This window comes from Onychostruthus taczanowskii, unplaced genomic scaffold (assembly GCF_017590055.1).
Source record: "Onychostruthus taczanowskii isolate IOZ18803 unplaced genomic scaffold, ASM1759005v1 scaffold55, whole genome shotgun sequence".
Classification (NCBI taxonomy): domain Eukaryota; kingdom Metazoa; phylum Chordata; class Aves; order Passeriformes; family Passeridae; genus Onychostruthus; species Onychostruthus taczanowskii.
Window position 1 is genome coordinate 5,342,780 of NW_024503124.1, and position 21,865 is coordinate 5,364,644.

General features: G+C 43.2%; 1 protein-coding gene across 1 annotated transcript in view; it reads right to left on the reverse strand.

Moving 5' to 3' along the window:
* CFAP61 (cilia and flagella associated protein 61) overlaps positions 1-21,865 on the reverse strand; it is an 83,172-nt gene that overhangs the window by 22,224 nt on the left and 39,083 nt on the right. The window contains exons 16-19 of the mRNA XM_041417153.1: positions 19,091-19,218; positions 9,265-9,363; positions 5,596-5,764; positions 3,531-3,687 (exon numbers count right to left, since the gene is read on the reverse strand). Of these exons, the coding sequence (XP_041273087.1) occupies positions 3,531-3,687; positions 5,596-5,764; positions 9,265-9,363; positions 19,091-19,218 (553 nt within the window). The remainder of the gene's footprint in view (positions 1-3,530; positions 3,688-5,595; positions 5,765-9,264; positions 9,364-19,090; positions 19,219-21,865) is intronic.

Genomic DNA, 21,865 nt, shown 5'->3' on the forward strand with positions numbered 1-21,865 from the left:
AAAAACCACCTTCCCAGTGCTTTCATGTTTCTCACCTGGGCAGTGCTGCAACCAACCTGCACGTTTGTCTCAGAGGTGGCATTTCCATCTCACAAGTGACAGCATCCCCAGTGCCCTGACTTGTATTATTTCATGGGCTAAATTGATCTCACTGGACCATGTTTTACTGCATGAGATGTAGGGCAATACTAATCTGAGCATGCACACAGCCCCAGCTCCCAAGAATATTAATGACAAAAATGTTAACAGATGTTCTACTATTCCCCTTTGACTACAAGGTTTTTTTATTTGTCCCCATCAGTTTGGCTGCTTGTAGGTGCCAAAGAAATATCTCTCTTCACAGCTGCCAGAGAAAAGACTTGCCCCATGAGTACACAGCACACCAATGACAGAAAACTTGTTTCTGCTGTTCACAGCAACAACCCAAGGGACAGAACCATTTTACCAGCAAATGTATCAATTCAAAAACATAAGAATAAAGAGATCTTACTACTTCCATAAATATCATACAGAATACAGGAATGCTCCAGTATGTCCACCACTGGCCTTACTTCCCAAGCCAGAAGAATCTATCCCATAGCTTGTGCCTGCCAGAACACCTGTCTGCAGCTACAGCAGCCTCAGGAGAGTGCCAAAAGAGAAGACAGATGCAAGCCTGATTGTTTGTTCCCTGCTACAGCAGGGTGTAATGCAAGAAGCAGCCCAGCAGAACCTGTGGGTAAAGACCAGCTTTGCTATACTCATTTTTATTAACACCATGTGCTGACAGTGCAGACCAGGATGTGGTGTGCAGGTGCCAACAGCCTCATGCTACATTTACATGTTTTTGATTTGCAGGGAGTGAAACGTATGAGGAGTGAAGAGGATGCTGTGGCTGGAAAAGGAGGATGAGGAGGGCTTCCCTGAGAGACAGCTGAGAAAGGCTCCATTCTGACTGCAGGGCAAGGCTGGGCTGAGACCCTTCACCCTTGGGCAGCACAGGCCCCTCAGAGAGAAGCTCAGTTCCTGCATTAGACACGGGCATTTGGGGATGGACAAGATCAGATGAGAGCCCTACATTTCTCAAGGAAAATTAAAATTCTGGTTTATATGGTAATATTAAATACAACTGCATTAGATCAGGGAAAGCAATGCTCCTTTATTGACCTCTTGTAAATCAACAATTTACTGCTTCTGCTTATTACAATATTAGTGGCTTTTTAGATGACAGTGCTAGTAGTCTAGGAACTGCAGATATTCATTATGGACTGAAATTATGTCCACTGAACAGAGAGCAGTTCCTCAGGATGCTTTTATTATTTAACTACATGAAAATGTATGTATCTGTGAGTAAACATAATAACCTTCTACAGAAAAAACAGCCATAAATAAAGATCATTACAGCAGTTTTATCATTTATTACCTGAATGTCAGCATCCTGCTGCAGAGCAGACTCATTAATTTTCCACAAGTAAGAAGCACAAGATTTTGGTGACCCTAATGTGACCTGAATCTTTGCAGTTTGCAAAAGCCAAAGGAGAAACCCAGTATGAGCTAAAGCATTGGTGGCTCCAGTTGGTGATTCATGCACTGGAATTTTAATGCAGGAGTATGCTTACAAAACACACTTTTAATAAGGCAGTAAACTATGCTTAGGTGAAGGGAAAAAAAAAAATTGCTTCATTTTGGGCCATTAAAGCAGTTTTGTTCCTTACTTTACTTCCATCCTACTTTTATTTTCATGGAAAGTGCAGAGCTAATAGGAGATGAATTTCAATTAGTCCCAATTACAGCTGTAATAGGTTCCATGCATTAGGTGGCTGGGTTTCATCAGAAAGCCACAGTGGCAGCCATGGGGCCAGTGCTTGCCCTGCTCCCAGGCCCTCAGCAGCAGAAAGCCCTCCCAGAGCTTTCAAGAGCTGTCAAGACTGAAGGAACGATGTTTGTAAGAAACACAGCTGGAAGAAGAAGCAGGGTGAGGAATAAGTGGAACTGAGATCAGTGGAGGAAGACCTCTCCAGATGGGCACTCTGCACAGCAGTAGAGAACGTGATGGGAAGAGCAAGGAGAGGGAACTGAAGCCAGAGCAGGGGGAAAGGGGAAGGTGTCACATCTCTGCTAGGCCACATCTCCAAAAGTGCCTCCAGACCAGCCTCACTGGTGGTGTGAATTTACCTTCTCTACACATGAAGCCAGGCCAGGGCCTCACTAAGAGATGCAGCTCCACCTTGCATCCAAGGCCAGCAGCAATAACAAAGTCAAGATGAACATCCCATGGCTTCAGCACTGCTGCTAGTGCAGGTGTGCCCATGCCAAAGCAGGTGAGACAACACGATTGTGCCATTTGCTGCAGAGTGACTGGTCCTCCTGGCATTCTGCATCCCAGCCAGCGGCTGCTCCCAGGCACAACCTGCACAGAGGCACCGGAGCACATTCCAGCACTGGGCACACAGGGAGTTACAAGAAGGACTAGCAGCAGCAAACAGAGAAAGCTAACACCCTCATCTGTCTATGCAAAGTCAGCTGCTGTAGCAGCTGGATACCAGGTAAGGCTATGTGGGCAGGGCTGGTACCAGCTGGAGGACAGGTGGAGCTGGACTGCTCCAGAGGCCAGGAAGCTGGCCAAGAAACACTGCCATGTTTATGAAGCCCTGTGCTGATCACAGCAAGACCTGGAGAATGATAAAGGAATTCCCAATGCTTTTAGAACTTCCCTAAAGGACTGCCAAGCAGGTGTGAACCTTGCACCACACCAAAGCACTGCCAATTCTCATCACACTCCACAAACAAGGCAGGTAAAACACATCTTCAGGAAAGTCCTGCTCTTGCATTCTGCCAGCAGGAATTCCCCACAAAGACAGCTTTCCTGCTCTGAGCTGTCCTGACTCAGAGCCAGCAGGAACTGACATTTCATAAACTTGTTGACTCTTTGGTCTCTGTTTTTCTAGTTCAAAGTTGACTCAGAAACCTGGATGGTCCCAGGTATTTTCCACAGCGCACACACAGTGGATGAGCTAGTGAACATACAAACAGAGCACACATGACAAGGCTGAGGAAATACAGGGATGGTGCACATTGGCATAAACATCTGATTTTAAGGGTTAAAAAGTACCAGGAACTTGCAGTTCTATGTGAAAATCTCTCACTGATGCAACTGAATACAATGCTAAGAGACACTTCCTAATTTAAGCTTATTTTCTTTGTGTTATGCCACAAATCTAGATTTTTTTTTTCTATACAGCAGAAAACCACATCCACTAATTAAATTATAATTTCACTGGTGAATTAATGACTCCAGACAGATTTGCATCTGGGACTCATTTGGTTTTCTATAATAACTGCAGATAATTAATCTATCTCAAACCTTTCTTTCCCCAGCTAAATATGCTGGGTATCAAAAATAACCAAAAATTCTAAATTAATCTGGAAAACAAAGCACAGCAGATGAAAGACTGTTAGAATTCATCAGGCACCAATTATACCAGGGAATAAAGGAAATAATAAGCCTAGGAAACATTTCTGTACGTGTGTGTACTAACGAAGCCCCTTACCTGTGGATCTGATGAGGTTTTTCTCCAGCCAGAGTGCTGCCTCCAAGCAGTCCTGGGTGTCATTGAGAGTGAAGTGATTGGGAGGGACTTTCTCTGTGTACCTCTGTGGCCTGTGGCTCATGACTTCACTGATATCTGCTTCCATGGGAGCCAAGGCCTGAAGAAATGAGTCGGTGAGTGGATATGGCACAGCCCTTGGAGATGTCAAAACACAATGACACTCTCACTTTGGCTACCCAAGGGCTGCTGTTCTGGCATATCCCAACCCTTAGTCACACTCAGCAGCAGCAAACACACCCATGGCCACAGGGAACACGGATCCCATCAATCTGAGTGCACACGTGTGCAGGTGTTCCCTGTTTCCTGTGGGATGTGGCTGACCACTTCAAACAGTGCTGCCAGTGCAAGCGCACGTGGCAAACGCCAGGGACTGCACAGCAGACAGCAGAAATGTCCCAACACACAGCAGGGAATCTCCACAGCTCTCTGAATAACAGATCACTTTTAACAGCTCTACCTCCACCTTTTGTCAGCAAAAATCAGCCTTCTACAATGACAGATTTTGTCCCAGAGAAAGGGATCAAAACCTGTTTGACAGTTCAAATGTGAAGATTCGGTAACACGTTCACTGGGTAATGCTGCTTTACAATAACAAACTCAGTTTGAGCCGTACAAAGCAAAAAGGCAATTTTGTCTCTGACTTCCTCAGCACCACTGAGCCACATCCTGAACCCTGTTCTCACTGCCAGCCAGAACAACTGAAATACTGCTGGGTCATATAAAACCAAGCATGACACCAAAAGATCTTACTCAACAAGTAAATCTCTAAATCATAACACATAATGTTTTACTAAGCATTAATTTGACGGCTTACCAAATAAGGAACAACTTACAAAAAGGATGGACTAGAGCTCTGTGTAATAAAGCAGAAGCCACTCAATTCTTATCCTTTTGTATAGCTTGAAAGTGAGAATGAATGATAATGATGGAATTTCTCCTCAAAGGCAGACAAAACCTGCTTTTTCCCTTGCTATCTTTAGCTTTCTCCCTCACTGCAGTTACTTGCCATAAAATATTTTGCAAGTCAGAGTTACCTCCAAACACCTTTTCCTAGGAGCATTTTTCCAGCCCACACTTCAGCTTCATCCCTGCTGAGCAGTGCCCATAGGCTGCTGTTTAAGTGTGCCTCTGAGAAGGGATCAGACCACACAGCACACAGGCAGCCAGACACCGCTGTGGGAGGGCTGCTGTTTTAGTATGCCTCTGCTCTGAGAAGGGATCAGACCACACAGCACACAGGCAGCCAGACACCGCTGTGGGACGTGGTACAGCACTGCAAAGCTGCAGACATTGCTCACATCCATCTCCTGATTTTAAAGGCAAAATGTCTTGCTCATAACTTCTACCCCAAACCACCCAGGTAAGGTAAAGCCCTGCAACAAAAAGGGCTGTACCAGGCTGCTCATTTGGTTATGGGGCCTGATGGCCTCATGGGCATACAGGAGCCAGAAGCAACCCTGCCCAGGGAGTCTGAGTAGAAGCTGTGGGGCTGGAGCTCAACTTGATTCCACATCTGACATGCAGCTAAGGATCTGCTTCAATCTCACTGGAAACTCAGCTGTGTGCTACAATACCAAACAGCACCATGGACGTGCCTAGGCATGGTCATCACGTGAGATAAGTAATTAATTTGATAAGGAATTCTCTCCATTTCCAAAACTAGGTCAAATGGTGTTAGGCCAGCTGGAGTTAAGTCTCCTGTAGCTGGGACCACATGTCAGTTGAGCCTGCTCCTTAGCAGGCTTAATGGTTATGGTGGCAAAAACACAGTCAGCTTTGCCTCCTGCCCAACCCTGAGCAGTAAACTGCTGGTGGGAAACTGTCTGACCCTCCTCTCCTCCAGCTTCGGCAGCAGCACCGACACTGCCCTACAACCTGCTGCACACTACAGGGCTGCAAACTGCTGGTGCTACCCTTGCTAAGGCTGCTCTGCCTAGCCTCAGGAACACCACTCACTGTAGAAAGCTTGGGAATATTGTGCTGGTTCACTCTGCACACAGCTCACCTGGTAGCTCTGTCCCATGCACAGAACCAGGTAGTCGTACGGCACTTTCTTCTCCTTGGAAACAACAACGTATTTGGCACTGCGGTTTATGCCCGTCATTTTACCAACCACAACGTTAACCCAGGAACAAAGTGACATCTGTGCATAATCTTCATCATTGAAACAGTGGCTGCAAAGAAAAAATATCTGTAAGTGACATTTCGGCAGCTGACAGCAGGCACTAATTAGACATCTGGTGAGCTCAGCCCAGGCCCCCAGTGGTTCCGCCTGCTCCCTTGCTGTGAGTTTACTGCAGTCTGTGGTAAAAGATTAGGCATTAGGAAATACTCAGTTACAAATTGACAGCTTTCTGCTCAACCCAAACAAGGCTTTCCAGCATTGGGCCTTACAACCACGTAATTTAAGAACAAAATCAGAAATCTATGCTTTATTCTGCTTTTCCTTTGCAGACTGATTGGAGGTAGAAGCTTTTTAACTTGCAAAGAAAATAATTCAACAGTACAACATTTTCTCCAAGACAAGACTTCTTTATTCAGCTTTTTCTCAACTTTCCTTCCTTTGCTATTCAACTTCACCAGTCATAGCTACGGTGAGACACAAATGCAGGGAACCCACCCTAGCATTTTAGCATCCGTATTCCAAAGTATTAGTCCAAAAAGCTTAAAAATAAATAGAAAGCTAGGAAAACGGTTGTCAGAACTAGAAGTAAAAGGCAGAGATCTCAAGTCTCCCACTGGTGACCCCTTTCCAAAAGGACTGTTTCACAATGCAAGAATGACAAATACCGAAAGCACACTTAACTGCTCCTGAGTGGTGCACTCCAGGATGTTCTGGGTGTGCATGGAGCACACATCACAAGCAACGTGCTCTAACAGTGTGAATTCCATACCAGTATCCTAAAAATCACATGTTGGCTTTGGCAGTCACAGACAAGGTTTGCTTTTCTCATGTTTTAGGGGTTTTACACCCTGTTCCAAACAAAAAGCATCAGATATACCTATGCATGAGAGAAGTATAAAATATCTGGAAGCTGCTATTTTAAAAAAAAACAATTTTAAAGCAAAATCCAAATGGAACAAAACCTCTTTTAATGCCTCAGCAATGAAAATTACAATTATTTCCAAAGGCTCAGAGTGTGCCCCCACCAAGAATGTTCAACCAAGTAAATACCAAGGCACTTATTACTGCATTTGTACCACCCTCTCTGCTTAATAACAGCCTTCAGCAAAGACAAAGATTCCTGTAGATAAAATGCTTCCATACAGATGTGCAACAGACATATCACTATAAAATGTGAGAACATTCCCAATTAGATCCATTGTGGCTACTGAGCCTGGTGATGGCCCACCATGGAAATGCGCAAGAGATTGCTGCTGGCCACTGTGCAGATCCAGCTGGGCTCAACTCCATCCCTCCCCAATACTGAAAACCTGCACCAGGCAAAGCCTATTCAGATAGGTTCTTTCAGTAGAAGTGGACAAACCCATTTTTAGCTTTGTAGAGCAATAAACTCACAGGATCTGGTGAAAAAGAATGCAACAGGTTTAAAACACACACAAAAAAAGAATGGCTGGTGTCACACAGGTGTCTGGTTTGTGAGACCAGAGCAGCACTGCAAGAAGAAACACTGTGAACAAACTCTGTGAAAGAAGCTGAGTCTCACCCCTGCCAGGACCTCAGGAGGGGAATGCCCAGTACAGAGACTCTGGGTTTCACCCAGGCTGTCAGCTCAAGTCACCACAGAAAATACATGGCTATTTAGAGACCCAAAAACTTTGCTTTCTATGTATACTTAGTGATGAAAAATACTCCACTTTCTCCCACAGGCCTCAAAGTGATTAAACAGAAGGGGCTGGGCCCATGCTCAAGCATTTGATGCTTTTCTGTGGCACCAGCAGCTGCAGCAGAGAGTGCAGGCAGAGACCAGCACTGACAGCTGCTGCTTTGCCATTAATATCAGGACACACATCCCAGTACAGAGCTCCTGGTTCTAGGTTAATCATTGCTACCAAACTCCCAAAACTGGCATTCAGGATGCCACAGGAACAAATACAGTTGATTGCACAGCCTGGAGAATTTTAGGATTGAATTGCCAGGCTTTCTGTGATGCTCTGCATCCTCAGAGGCACCAGAGTGAAAAAAAATAAGGGAAGAAAACCACTGACAATTCTGAACTGTAGTAATGCAGAAATCTGTAAATAAAAGAGACATTAAGGACAGAGGGAAGTTTTCAAAAGCACCTCTATAATTGAGGTGCACAGTTCCAAGGAGACAGACACTCCAAAATCACAGGGATGCTTTTAGAAATCATACCCTGCAGAGTTCAATTTTCACTCTTAATCTGCTTTCAGATTTTAACAGCTAAATCTGGTGAGGTGGTTCTGAACTGCAACTTTCTGTCAGGAAGGATGCTTTGTTAGTACATCTCTTTTCTACAGTGAACTCAGGAAAGAGACTATGTGCATTTATGTGAGAATATAATTCCTTCATTTGTTAGATTTGCACCTGAACACACCCCTTTCTACAGTTTAAAAAGTAACAAAGGAACTACTTTTACAAAATGTCTTGTCAGGGCAAAATTCCAAATGAGATCAGATGGTTTTAAACAGGTTCCCACTACATTATTTTCACATCTTTGTAGAAGTTCCATTTGTAAGCAAGCAGATATGGAGCTGTTTTGTCATTTAAAGAGCCAGCCCTTTAGTGCACTGCAGCTCACAGAGGAAAAGATTTGGTAAAATACAATGTAAAGGCTCCTAAGAGTCACATGCCAAATCTAAATAACTTAGTCTAAATTCATTCCCCAGCTATTCAGAATAACTGATCCATTTTAATTCTATGCTTCTCAATGTTCAAAACAATCATGTTCAAGTCCACAGCGATGATTTAGTCCAAAATAAACCCCAAAAATACTGTATTTAAATGATAATTATGTACTGGGAATTTTAAAGAGGTAAGATTTTATCTGATTAAATGGAAGCTATATTTACTGGCAAACAAGGAAATCTGAAAAGTGTTTGACAGTCCCTAGACAAGTCTCTTCCACCATTTCCCTTCAGCTGTACACAGCCCTGCTCTGGGACAGTGCTGTGGCTGAGAATGGGGACAGACTGCCATGGCCCAGGGACTGGCACTCACAGCCCACGAGCAGCAGAATTCATGCAGAACAAACTGATCAACAGCAACAATTCCCCTGTACCAAGCAAAAACCCCACTATCACTGCTGGGCTCTGCATCCTACCACACACTGCCCAAAGTCAGTCCCCATCACATTACCAATATTAATTCTTGTACATTCTTTGGTTCAGCATTATTTAGAACAAAACTCACGGAAGCTAAAAGCTAATCAAGATTTAAAAAGCAACCAGACATCTTGTGTCATTTGTCTTCAGCCTGGAGATTTAAACAATCTAAAAAGCCTCAGAAAGCAGGGCCCACAATTTAGGTATAACACAGTGGATTGCTGTCCTGAAGTTACTGCTTTGGCACTATTTCCCTACTCATAATTCTATCCAGCTCCTCTTGTAGGTGAGTGCATGCTGGATAGACAGATTGGAGTATTTTGGGGCTCTCTACGCATGTATCTAAAATTTAGGACAAGTTCACAAGAATTACAGAGTGTTATGTTTTCAGCAGGTGCTATGGAAGCGTTTAGACATGAAGTCAAACCTGCTAATTAAAAATCTTCTATACTTGGAGCTCTGTGGGTCTTTTCCTGGAAGGCCGTGAATGGAAATCAAGGTCAGGTTGTTGAACTTCAGACGCGGCCTGTGGAAAGAAAAACAAAATAGCCCCAGTTAGAAGAAATTTGGAGGGCACATCCAAGGGACAGTATAGCTCAGAATTCCACGTTCAGGAGGATACAGAAAGCAATTCCTCTACACAGGGTCAAAGTGTTTCACTCTGCACAGATTCAGGTGTCTCTGGATATAAAGAGAAGAACAATTTCCACCACAGTTGCAGTGATGCCGGGCGAGGAGGGGGACAAGACTGACAGTATGTTGAACTAAATGTGATCTGACATTTGAAAACAAGTAAATATGATGAGTGATTAAGCCTTCTAATCTTCAAGGCTTTCTGTAAGTTAAGGATGGACTGATGCAAATGGTACAAAGGAATCAGAATGTTTTTTATCAACCAATGTTAATTTGTTATTCATACATTTAAAAAATATATTCAAACAAAGTTAAAGGTCATACTTAAACCAAGGAATTTCAAGGTTATGGCTACCCCTCTCAAAATGCATATTAATAGTTTAATTCTGGATTAGGGATTATCTGTGGTAAATCTCCATGCATACTCAGGCCAAACACAAAGTAATAAATAACCTTAATGTAACAGAGTGCATATATTTATACAGATTATGGGCCTGATTCTCATTTAAATTAAGGTCACTCTGCAAAGGTGGATGTAAATAGAATTTGCTTTTCATTTATGGCCACCTTATGCTGCCTGAGTGATACAAAATGGTCTTAATGTAAATGAGAGTGAGCCTGATCCACAAAGCTGAAGGCAGTGTTCAAGTGATGCCATCTGCACACCGGGAATGTCGCTCTTGGGGTGCGAACAACAACTACAGGAACTTCACACACAGACAGAGCTCAGCTCCTTGGCATTTATTTACATGGGATCAATTACACAAACATGCTACACATCCTCCCAACCCCACAGCAAGGAGATTTCATTTCAGTGTGGAGCTGAAATCATCTATACATCCTGCACGGTCTCTTACCAACAGGTGCTCAAATCCAGGGGTACAGTAACATTACATTTAAATACTGTTAATATTTAGGATGGAAACCTTGTGAGCAAGCATCAGAAACACGGCATAACCAAAGTTCTAGGCACTATTAATGTGCCTCTTTTGCATGATGATGCACTTTATTGATCTGGTCACATACCATTTTCCTCTGCAGATGCTCCACCTCTATTGATTCCACACACAGGCATCCAGGGTTTCCCCAGTCATTTGGTATTTGTTCCCTTCTTCCCCACTGAGTGGGAGGCTTCAATCAGACCTTTCAGTCAGCACAATTTACTAACTAATGATTTACTTCTACCTCAGCGCTCCCACGGCATCCCCATATCAATTCATGTTTCCCACCCATTCATCTCATTGGCATTAAAATGTTGATTAGCATCTTCTTGGATGAAATGAGATGGAACAAGCTGTATCTCTGATTCCCCCTTTACACTGAGGAAAAGCCAGGCACAAAGCAGGGTGGCTGGCAGCTCCCCAAGGGCAGGGTGGTTCAGGGGCTGGTGCCCGTGCTGCACAGCTCCACGCAAACAACAGCCCCATCTCCACACACAGAAGCAAATCCCTGCTAAGTGTCAGAATTTGGTCAGTGTTTAAGCACAGCCTGGCGGTATTTGTGCAAATTATCAGAATTTTAAATAAGTAACAAATGTTGTATCTTGTGTTACAAAGGCCTGGCTCCAAAAGCATAGCTGGCACGTGTGACCCCAGGATTTCAAATACATTTACACACACATAGAGACACTTAAGGACAAGCCTGAGCACTAGAGGGGAGCTGCAGCTCCTGCTGGCACTGGTAGAGTCACCACGGGGTGACAGGTGGGGGATTCTGTGCTTTATTATTTCTAGGCTAACAAAAGGATGGCTCATTTACTACAGCTTTGGACTCCTTACCGGTGCCTAAAAGCTCTTAACTGAAGAATAACCAAGGCCCTGGACATGGGCAGTGCTGTCAGGACAGGGACTGACTCAGATGCTGCTAATAACAATGCCCAACATGAAACAGGGCAAAGTGGAGGTTCCCATTTGATGAAAAAGTCTTCAAGTTAAGAGCCTGAACCAGTGCAACGTTAAACAAGTGCACCTGCATTTTAGAAGCAAATAATTCCAGCAGGGATTCACGTTGCTGTGGATACAGAGGGAAGAACAGCTCAAAGATACTGGTAAAGCAGAGAGGGATTAGAGTATCTAGGGAAATAAGTAAAAGGTGTTAGGTTTCAGTGCACAGATCTAGAGGACAGCTACAAAAAGACTCTGAAACACCCTTGTCCTCAAAATAAAACAGGGTTACCAATCTACTGAGCATAATCAAAAGGACACAGAAAAGTTTTAGTACAGTTTTTACATGTATATCCTGGTGTTTGTGAATTTGTTGGAGTATTCCTTGCTCATTTTGCTGGATTTTTTTGCCTGATGTCTATCTTTTTTTTTCCTTCTGTGTGTGGCATAATGATGGAGGCTTAGATGGTGGAAACTGCTTGAGCAAATAATTTAATTACTTGCTTTCATTTAACCCCTCATTATCCCAACAAGTCAAACCACTTTTGTTACAAAAAATAAAGTGCAGCAAAGCAGTCTTCATGAACCAGAGATTTTAATTTATTTGAAATCTTGCATTTTATAAGATTATTTTCCCAGTTACCAATAAAAACTAAAACAAAGAAGATAAAGCATTATCTGCCTCCTAAAGTTGGTAACTATGTGAACTGTTCTCCTGTGCACATAATCTTTTAAACAATAATATCTGAAATTATAACCTATCCAAAAGTAAAGTCCTAATGACACTGGATCCTCAGCTTCACTGCAGCAGAGCCCTTACAAAAATGACAGCTCGAAATCATTCTGAAAATGGTAAAAAAATCTGATTTCAGCTACTAAACACTGAAAAGTAAGATGTGATAAAGTCTTGCATTAACAAAACTTGGAAATCAGAAAATTCTCTGTCCTGAAACAAAAAAGGATCACTAAATTTTTGCACGGAGGAAGGAGCCCAGAAGCAGAGATGATGATAAGAGTCCCAACAGGCCATAACCTGTGGTCAAGGCACAGGAACTTGGCATGTCCAGGTGTCACTGTCACTGTACAAGGCAGATGGAGACAGTTCTCCTTTCTCCCACAAATGTCACAATTTATCCAAAACAGCACTTTTTTTTTTCTTTTAACGAAACATTTCAAGAACACAGTAGTCAGGATGTGACTTGAAGGCACTTCTCCAAAAGGAAAAAGTATTCTAACAGATCTCCCAGCTCCACACCAAACTCCAGCTGGGAGTGCCCAGCTTAACAAAGGTTGCCCATACAAATAACTAGAAAGAAGTCCCACTCACTCAAGTTGTCCCTCTAGAATAAATGTGCTACTCAGTACTACAGCCTTGCTTGCAGCCCCTTCCCAAGCAATTTGTTCCCATGCTGTCTCTCCACTGAATTCCTTTGCCAGCCCCAGTGTTTTCCTTCCCCTCTGCTGCCTCTGCCTCCCCAGACAGCCATACTTAGCTGCAGCAGCAGAAGGGTTTGTTGTTTGTATCAACACCTACCAAAAGCACCTCTCCTCAAGAACCTACTCCGAGGGAATCAATTACAGCCCCCAGAGCAGGATTCCAGATTCACTGCTGACCAACAGATGTCCATTTCCAAGATATCCCTCTTCAATTACCAGTAAACAAATATTAGCCAGTTCTCCCTTGGATTGGCCTTAGGAAAAAGTGTTAAGATGGTGAATGAATTTGCTCAATAAAAGAAGGGATGACAGCACAGTGTTCACTGGGACACCTGTCAATGCAAGGGTCAGCGAGGGGCTTTCCACACAACCTGGCCCATGATAACTCTTCCTCTCTCAGCAAAGTATTTCATTATGCCCCACTTGCTTCCTCCTGGTATTAAAACAACAGGGTCCCTTCAAAAACTTCTATTTTGATGAAACAGTGCTTTGTTTTTGGTTTTTTTTTTTTTGTTTTTTTTTTTTTTTTTTTTTTTTTTTGGTTTGGTTTTTTTTCCCCCAGAAACTTCCTGCCAGGTTTATTGGAAATTTTATCAGATGCTGTCATCCTAAGAAGAGCAACCTCTAAGCCCAGGCCATGAAAGCCACCACTGTCACCATTTTCAACATCTTAGCAAGAATCCATTCAAGATCTAAAGAACACTTCCTTCACCCTTTGACTAAAACCCTTCATGGATGCTTGGGAATGCTTCTCTCTTCACCACTGGTAGCTGGGTCTCTCACCAGACTTTGAACTTGATGGTTCACTACTTAGTAACAATTACATCAGCAAGTTATCACCATTATTCTCATACTCAATCCAAACACAGCTACTAGAAAGCAAATTAACTCTATCCCAGCCAAACCCAGGCAATTCTCTCTTAGAAGCTGTTCCTCTCCAGTTAAATTTGGATTCTCCTGCTAGGTCTACTCCTCTCACTCTTCCCCCTTCAAGTGATTGGCCCTAGATTTCCTTCTCTGTGGTTATTTTACTGTGGTTATATTGCTTGTCTCTTGTCCTCTGTGCTGGTCCCTTTTCCTAGGCAATATAATTAAAAATACTAGGAACTCTAGACTCTGTTGCCTTCCAATTCCTTTACTAATTCTGAGGTTTTTAGGTTGCTTTACATCAGTCTACAACCTTGATTTCTCGCTGAACATTACCAAACATGTCTCTTTCCAGTTTCTTTTGAACTCCCATCCACCTTATAGCTCATTACTCCAAAACACCTTGGCCCCCTCCTGTGGCTTCACTGTTTTGGTCCCTTCCAGTCACCTCTCACTTCCCAGAATCTGGTTTTGCTTACAAAAACTAGAGCATCCACTCAAGATCTGCGGCATTTTCTCAATCTAGGTTACTAAACCACATGGCAAAGTTCCTACAGTAGGAATTGTTCTGAAATAGGGCAGGGAAAACTAAAGAGCTCTTTTCCCTGCCCACTGAAAACACACAGCTAAATCAGAACCATCCATATCCTTCCACAGCTACAGCATTCAATAGGGCAGCTCTGCCATCCCAAATCTAAGTTAGCTTTGAGTCTGACCTAATCAAAGCATTATCCAACCACTGCTTCAGTGCTTCCTTCGGAAAATTACAATTTCCATTCCACAAGTGTTCCAGCATTTCATTTTCTTCAAAAATAGCAATTACTTTTCTAGATAGAAAATGAGGGACATCTGATGATGGCCTTGGTACTTAGAGTCTCTTGCTGTTTAATCACCTTGCAGATTCCAAACCACAGCTGAGAAACATCAACACCATTTCCCACAAACAAAGGTGCCATAAATTGGGCAGTAAAACTAAAGTGTGGTAGAAACTTCATCAATGTGCCCACTGCTGTGAGAGTGCTTCAGTGAGTAACACACAGTGCAGATTCCAGCTTGCTAATAGGACATTTTCAGTATTATTGGCCAATTACCTATGTTTAAAACTAAGGTGATGGGGTTTTTATGGCTGTACACTTAACTCCAATTTTCCAAACTATTGCAGAGAAGGTAAGTACTCTGACTCCATGATGCAGCCTGGTACAAATCTGGCAATGCTGCCTTCAGAGTGGGCACCCTTGAAATGTTCCCAGATGCCACCAGGCAGACAGCCCTTAAACCTGGAAGGGTTGAGGTTTAACCACATGTGCTCCTCCTGCCAGCAGAACACAAAACTCATTGAAGTTGCACATTCTGAGGCAACCCCGCAGTGCCAGGTCCTCAGGACATAAGGCTGGCAGCCCAGGAAGGACAGGGACACAGCTGGCAGAGGAGTCAGCTGGGCCACAACTGATCCCAAACATCCATCTTTCAATTATTGACCTCCACACCTCAGCACCCTCACTCTGGCCCTCACAGTACACACACACAAACAGGAATCAAATCCATGCTAATCACTACTGGGAAGGATCACAGCTTAGCCAGACAAGTCGTTTTTTTCTCCACTGCAGCAGCCTGCCCAGTCTGCTGTGCTTCCAAGCCAACCCTCTGGCAGCCTGGACACTGCTCTGGAGGGCTCAACACTGCACTCTCTCCGCAGCTTTGGGAACAAACTTCAAACCAATGAACAGAAGAGAAAGTGGTGACATCTCCCCCATAGGTTTAGCAGAGAGCTGGAGAACCTCGGCGCAGTGTTTGCACTTGGAATGCTGCTGTATTTGCTCTGAACTGCATCAATCGGAGGTACCAGGTTACCAGGCTCAGAGCTGCTGATGTCCTGCTGAGTCACCAGGAGGATATGACAGATGCAGCCCAGCATTCTATAAAAACCCTTGTGACTCATTCCAATTTTGAGCAGGCTTTTTATAAGAAAACTGCTATTTCCAAGATCAGCTTTAATACTCACCAAGAAGTTAGGAGTATTCAAATATAAATAGTAACAAGAAAAAAAATCTACAAATACTTACAAATTTCAAGTGTGAAGGAACAGTTTGGGCTCAGAGACATGTTTGCATATGTTCAAAAGGCAAGTATTTCAAGTTGAAATAATCTTATTTAAAACTGCAGACAGTCCCAAAAGCAAGATTGCAACTATAAAATAAGCCCATATTGATGCTAATTGAGTCTCATTTTCTGGCAGAGGCTGTTAGGAAGGCTGATCCTGACCCACATCCTCTCCCTGTTTATGTCCTGTATCAGTCACTGCCAGCGTTCATTGTGATGCCGACTGTGTGACAAGGCCAGCTCTGACCCATCTGATTTATCTCTGTCACAACTTGAGCTCTGCTCACCAGAAGTGATGGAAGGCAACAATGACTGAGGGATGCAGCCCAGGGACACTGAGCACATGGCCTGGGCTCGCCTTGCTCTGAAGGGAAGGCAGAGGGAAGCACATGTGTGTCAGCTCATGTGGCAAAGACAGATAGGACAAAACAGTGGGCATCACTAACCCATTCATTGCATGTTAGCTCTGTGATCAGCAAGTAAGCACTAACTATTTAATTAGTCAACTAATTAGTGACAGGCAACATGGAAGGCTTCAGATGTTCCCAGACAAATGCAAAGATAAAAAGCCTAATTAACGATCAAGCATTATGCTAACTACAGCCAAACAGGCCAGATGTGTGGGATACTGTGTGCCCCAGTGCTGCCAGATAACGGGTTCTGACACGAACCCTGCTCAAACCCTGCCACCTCGGAGCTGATCCTGGGTACCCCGAGCTCCCAGCAGGAGACACTGTCCTGCAGTGAAAAACTCGGGCTTATTGTGATGGATTCCAATTCTACTTTGAGAAAAAAATTCAGGCCTTTGATAAAAATGTACTTAATTCCATCTGATTCTTGAATGCAATAATTATTTTCATGCGCCCGTAGGAAGAAGGAAATAAATTTCATAACAATTTCACATTAAATATTGTGATATTAGGCACCACATTCATTTCTAGCCATCTGATGTAGCATGTTACGTACATTCCAATGTCCTCAGAGAAGAAGTCATTGTTTACATCAGGATTTGGATTAAGGAGGTTTTCAAGACCATGGATTAAAAACGGTTTTCCCTATAATTGAAGACAATAATACTTTCAACAGCAATATGCAAAGAGGTGGATAAAAGCCAATGGGTTCCCTGCACTGGAACCAGTGACAAGACTCTGCTGCAAGCAAGCTCCATGATCCTTAAGCCAAACTTCTATCCCTGCTGCCTGGGTTTGCATTCTGCTCCAGGAACCAGGCATTGGGACTAAGTGGAAACACCGGGATTTGTAACCATATGTCCTTCTGGTCTAACCCTGCTGCCCTGCCCATCCCTTTGAAACTAGCAAAGGAATCAACTAAAAAACAAAACCAGCCAACCAAACAAGCACTGTGACACCTGCACCCCCAGAGCTGCTGTCACACCAACAGCTGGCCAGGCAATGGGTCTGCCCCTGCTACTGCAGCACTGCTGCATGCACACGGCCCTCTGGTAAAAAACAAAAAAATCCCTGTGCATCCTCAAGTAAAGCAGCTCTACAGCTGAAAACATATACCTGCACATGCTGCCTGAGCTGTCTGAAGCTCCTTTGGAGTTTGGGTAGGTAAGCAGTGGTGCCATGGCTGCTCCATGGCACTGCACCCCGGGATGTGCTGCCAATGGGAGTGGGAGGTGTCCTGCCACAGGGCAGCAGAGCTCATTCCCAGGGTCATTTCTCTGCTTAATGAAAAATGGATCTCTTCAGTCTCAAAGAAGTTGAAAACACTTGCAAGATCGAGTTCCAATAATTGCCACATCAGTAAGTGAATTACATTTATGTGTTTCCATGGTGACTGGTAATGTAAAATAATTAAGTATGAAGAATAATGATGAGAAAACGACTTCCTCTTTTTAAGGATTAGGACTCGCAAATTGATTCAGTCCAGCTATTTTTAGTGCATGTAACCTTTGCAGGGAATATTAGAAAATTATGAGTAAATTAAACTAAATTGTTTTAAAAGGCCTTCACACTGATCAGGAGGCTATTTGCTGCTGAAGTGAAAATTAAAACCTAATCTTTTGCAAATTTATCCCTCTATTAATATAAATTTTGTGACACTGCACTAAGTGCTGGCTCTGTGGTTCTCCGAGCAGCACCCCACGTCTGAGGCCGGGTGCCAAGACAAGCTCAAGGAGGATGTGTCCTGCAGCTCTGCCAGAGTTTGGTTCAAATTCAAGCCCTGGCTGCAAAGGCTTGGAGGGAGCTCCAAGGGCAACACCTGCAAAGGCCTGTTCACTGTGGACAGAGTCAGCTGCCACACCTGGAGCACAAACACGCTTTGGCTCCCCCACAGTGCCTTATAATGAAATGACAGCAACAAACAGCACAGGGTGAGCAACAAGAAATGGGTTAGAAGCTCTAAAGGACAGGTTTAACTGAATCTGGGGTGGAACTGAAAGCCTAAAACGTGCTGAGAGCAAGAAGATGAGGGGAAACTATTTACCTTCAGATGGGATGCTTTACAGAAATCAAGAACTATGAGAAGGGCAAGAAGCAGAAATTTTCCTCTACACTGCTCCAGCAATACAACATCTATAAAGCACTTAAACTTATTCCTCTCTTGATGTATTGAAAATATAATTTGTGATGTTATCAATGGTTGTTGTAGAAATACAAACTCCTAGCTTAACTGAAAAAAGAAAAAAAGGCAGAATTTTCCATTCTCCACCCCCCATAAAAGCACCAGACAATTCTCTCAGTTCTTGAAGAATCATGTTCAGATTTTGAATTTTATATTAATTTCCGCAAGTCTTTCTAGTATGTGTGATTAAGCTCTGCATCAAAGGAACTGCATTGTCACAGCCTGACTGCCCAGTAAGCCCCTGGAGAGTACACCAGTGAGACATCAGAGAGAATACCCTGTCCTCGTGTTGGGAAGGCTGTTAAACAGCAGAACTCATCCACAGGTTTCCCTGCCTTAGACTTAGAGAAAGGGGGATCAGACAGGTTTGGGATCCCACCAGGAACAACTGGCTTTAAAGGCCAGTACTGCTTGGGAGCACATGCCAGGGGCCATTGACTCCACCTTCCCTCACAAGACTGAGGTTTAAGAAAGTGGCCAAAGCAACTTTAGGTCTTTTCAACACACATTTTCAGCATGCCTTCCCCTTAGGGGTCCACGTGCAACTGGGAGTTGCTTGGAATCCTGTGAGTCCCAAGGCATCCAGGATGCCAGCACCCATCTCTCCATCCACACATGCTCAGACATTTAACACCCAGTATATTAAGAAAGACTCAGAATGCTTTAAATGCAAGAAATAACCCCCTTCATACAAAAGGGAACACATCCCTTTCAGCAGAGGAAATAAAATTTAAAACTTACCAAAAAACCAGCGTTTCCAGAAAAGAGATTCCAACATCAGATGCACCAACCACCACAATTCTAGTGTTGATACACACTTTTGATTCCAGCACCAGCTTTCGATTTGTGTGGTTCAAAGAATATTTCAGCTGTTAAAAAATACGTAAAACATAGAAATGCATTAAAAAAATAGTCAAAGCCTGCTAGGAATCATTAAACTCTCAGTGATGCATTACCTTGCATTCACACAAAACTTCTTATGGCTCACTGACATGACTAATACCATTTTCCTGTGCATGGCACCAGATAAGTGGTACTAAAATATGAGGAATATGTGCATGTTTAATAGGTCACAGAAAATTACAAGAGCTGAATGGTCTGGCTTCTCCTGAGCACGATGCTCTGTAATCCTTGCAGGAGAGAACAAAACACTGCCTCTGCTCACTGCCATTTATCAAACACCTCAAGAACTTGTATTTACCTACTGCTAAGGTCATGTTTATACCTCCTAGAGCAGTTTTTACTCTTGCTGATTTATTTATGGAAACGGTTTTACTTGTAAATTAACTAGGAACTTATGTTTTGAGTGGTTGTGTGCTTAACTGAAAACTCCCCTTCCAAAATTATCCCTCTCTTAAGTACAGAGCAGCTACCTGGAAAGCCAGGTTGCCACACATATAAAAGAGTAGCTCAATGCCACTGGGACCAGTACTCCAGTCACAAATCTTACTGCCACGTTGGTAGTTACTAATTTTAGCTTCCACACCACTTCATGCACATTCTGGCTAGGGGAATAAACTCCATGTGAGTTTTTTCCATGTATCTCTAGGTCTCACTACCTAACAGAGATTCTCAAAACAATTACACAGCTAAGAGACAAGAGATATTATTGCATTTGATGGGTTGGGTTTTTTTTTTTCACCCTGACTACATTTAGCTTTCAAATTTCTGATGAAAGACAAGGAAATACTTACCATCTCACAGTACAACACACTTTGCATTTTTCCCACTGCTCTGGATTGCCTATATTCCCATTTCACAGAATGGATAACTGCAGGTTCATAAATGCACTGGGAAGACCAATACAAAATGGAGCCACTTTTGTTATTTGTCAGACACTTCTGTAGAGACAAGAGATGATATTGCATTTGATGGGTTGTTTTTTTTTTTTTCACCCTGACTACATTTAGCTTTCAAATTTCTGATGAAAGACAAGGAAATACTTACCATCTCACAGTACAACACACTTTGCATTTTTCCCACTGCTCTGGATTGCCTATATTCCCATTTCACAGAATGGATAACTGCAGGTTCATAAATGCACTGGGAAGACCAATACAAAATGGAGCCACTTTTGTTATTTGTCAGACACTTCTGATAAATTCCTGCTGTGGCACTTAGAAAGGAAGCAATCTAAGGCTTCTAACAGGTCTTCCTCTATGACAAATAGGAGACAGCACCAGTAAAATTTAAGGCCTCTAAATTCCGCCTATGGAAGTACAGTAGAAATATATTCTCTATATAATCAGCTGACAGAGTAACTCACTAGATGAAGAGTACTTTCTTTAAAAGCTGTGGTAATTATATGGGCCTTCTCAATAAGTACATAGCACATTGAGATCCCCAAGAGATCTTTAATGCCATGTCTTTGCACTGGTGGGGCTCCACAGCTGAGGTTTCAGCACAGCCCCACTACACTGTGTAAATCACTAGAGTGCTGTCCTGCTCCCTTAAGGAAACATTATGGATCAATTCCCTGCCCTATGGCATGACTGCACAGCAAGTCATTCAGAATGTGGCAAAATTAAATGTCACCTTTGGTCAGGCAACATTATTTTTTACTGCCAGATAAATGTTCTTTGAGCTGCAGTTCACCACAGTGCAACGATGACATCCAGTGGTGAGCCAGATTCATCTCAAGGACTGGACTGCCCTGGGAAAATTCCAGAAGATATCTCAAAAAGTATGCCAGCCCAGGGTGGCTGCTTAGCACAGGCCCACAGTGAAGAATGCCTGGGCAAGGGACAGAACCACCCTGCTACTTCAAACCAGGTTTACACAGGACACAAGCAAGTCCCTACAGAGAACCTCCATCATCCCATTTAAAGTCAGTGCTCTTGAAATGCTCGAACACTCCTTACACAAGGATCTGCCAGCAAAAAGGGCTTTAGTCATAAATTAAATAATACAGACTACATCTGTAACATTTCCACGTTTCAGAAGCTGAGAAAGCCCTTTGTATTTCCCTGGAAGTGTACATCTTCAGGAGAGATTTTAGGAAACGAGAAGAACCAGTGCCAAGTATTACAGACATCCCCCACTACATAAAATCAAACTCAGACTGCGTTTCTTATAATGCACTAAATGGTTATGCCCCAGCTACAGGAATTGTTGCTCTGCCAATGCTGACACGTGTGGAGCTCTCCCAGTCCCACAATCAGCCATGGAGGACTCTGTGCCCTCACCTCGGTATTCACATTCCTGGCATTGGCAGACAGCAATTCTGACACGCTGGATTTTGCTGCACACACAGACTTGCAGCTTTCTAGAAAGCCAAGAGTTTTCCTCCTTCTGGAAGAAAAATGATTAAGTGATATTTGTGTTGAAATGCAGCTCTTAATAAATTAATAAAATGGTAACAACCATGAAAAGAAACTACTTGTAATGTACCTCATCAATGAAAATAGGCAGGAATGCCAGCAGCAAACAGCACAAACCCAACAGGTCTCAAGGCAATGCCAAGCTCAAACATCTCCTCCTACTGCTGTGCTGGTGGTTTATTTTAATGCACTGCAG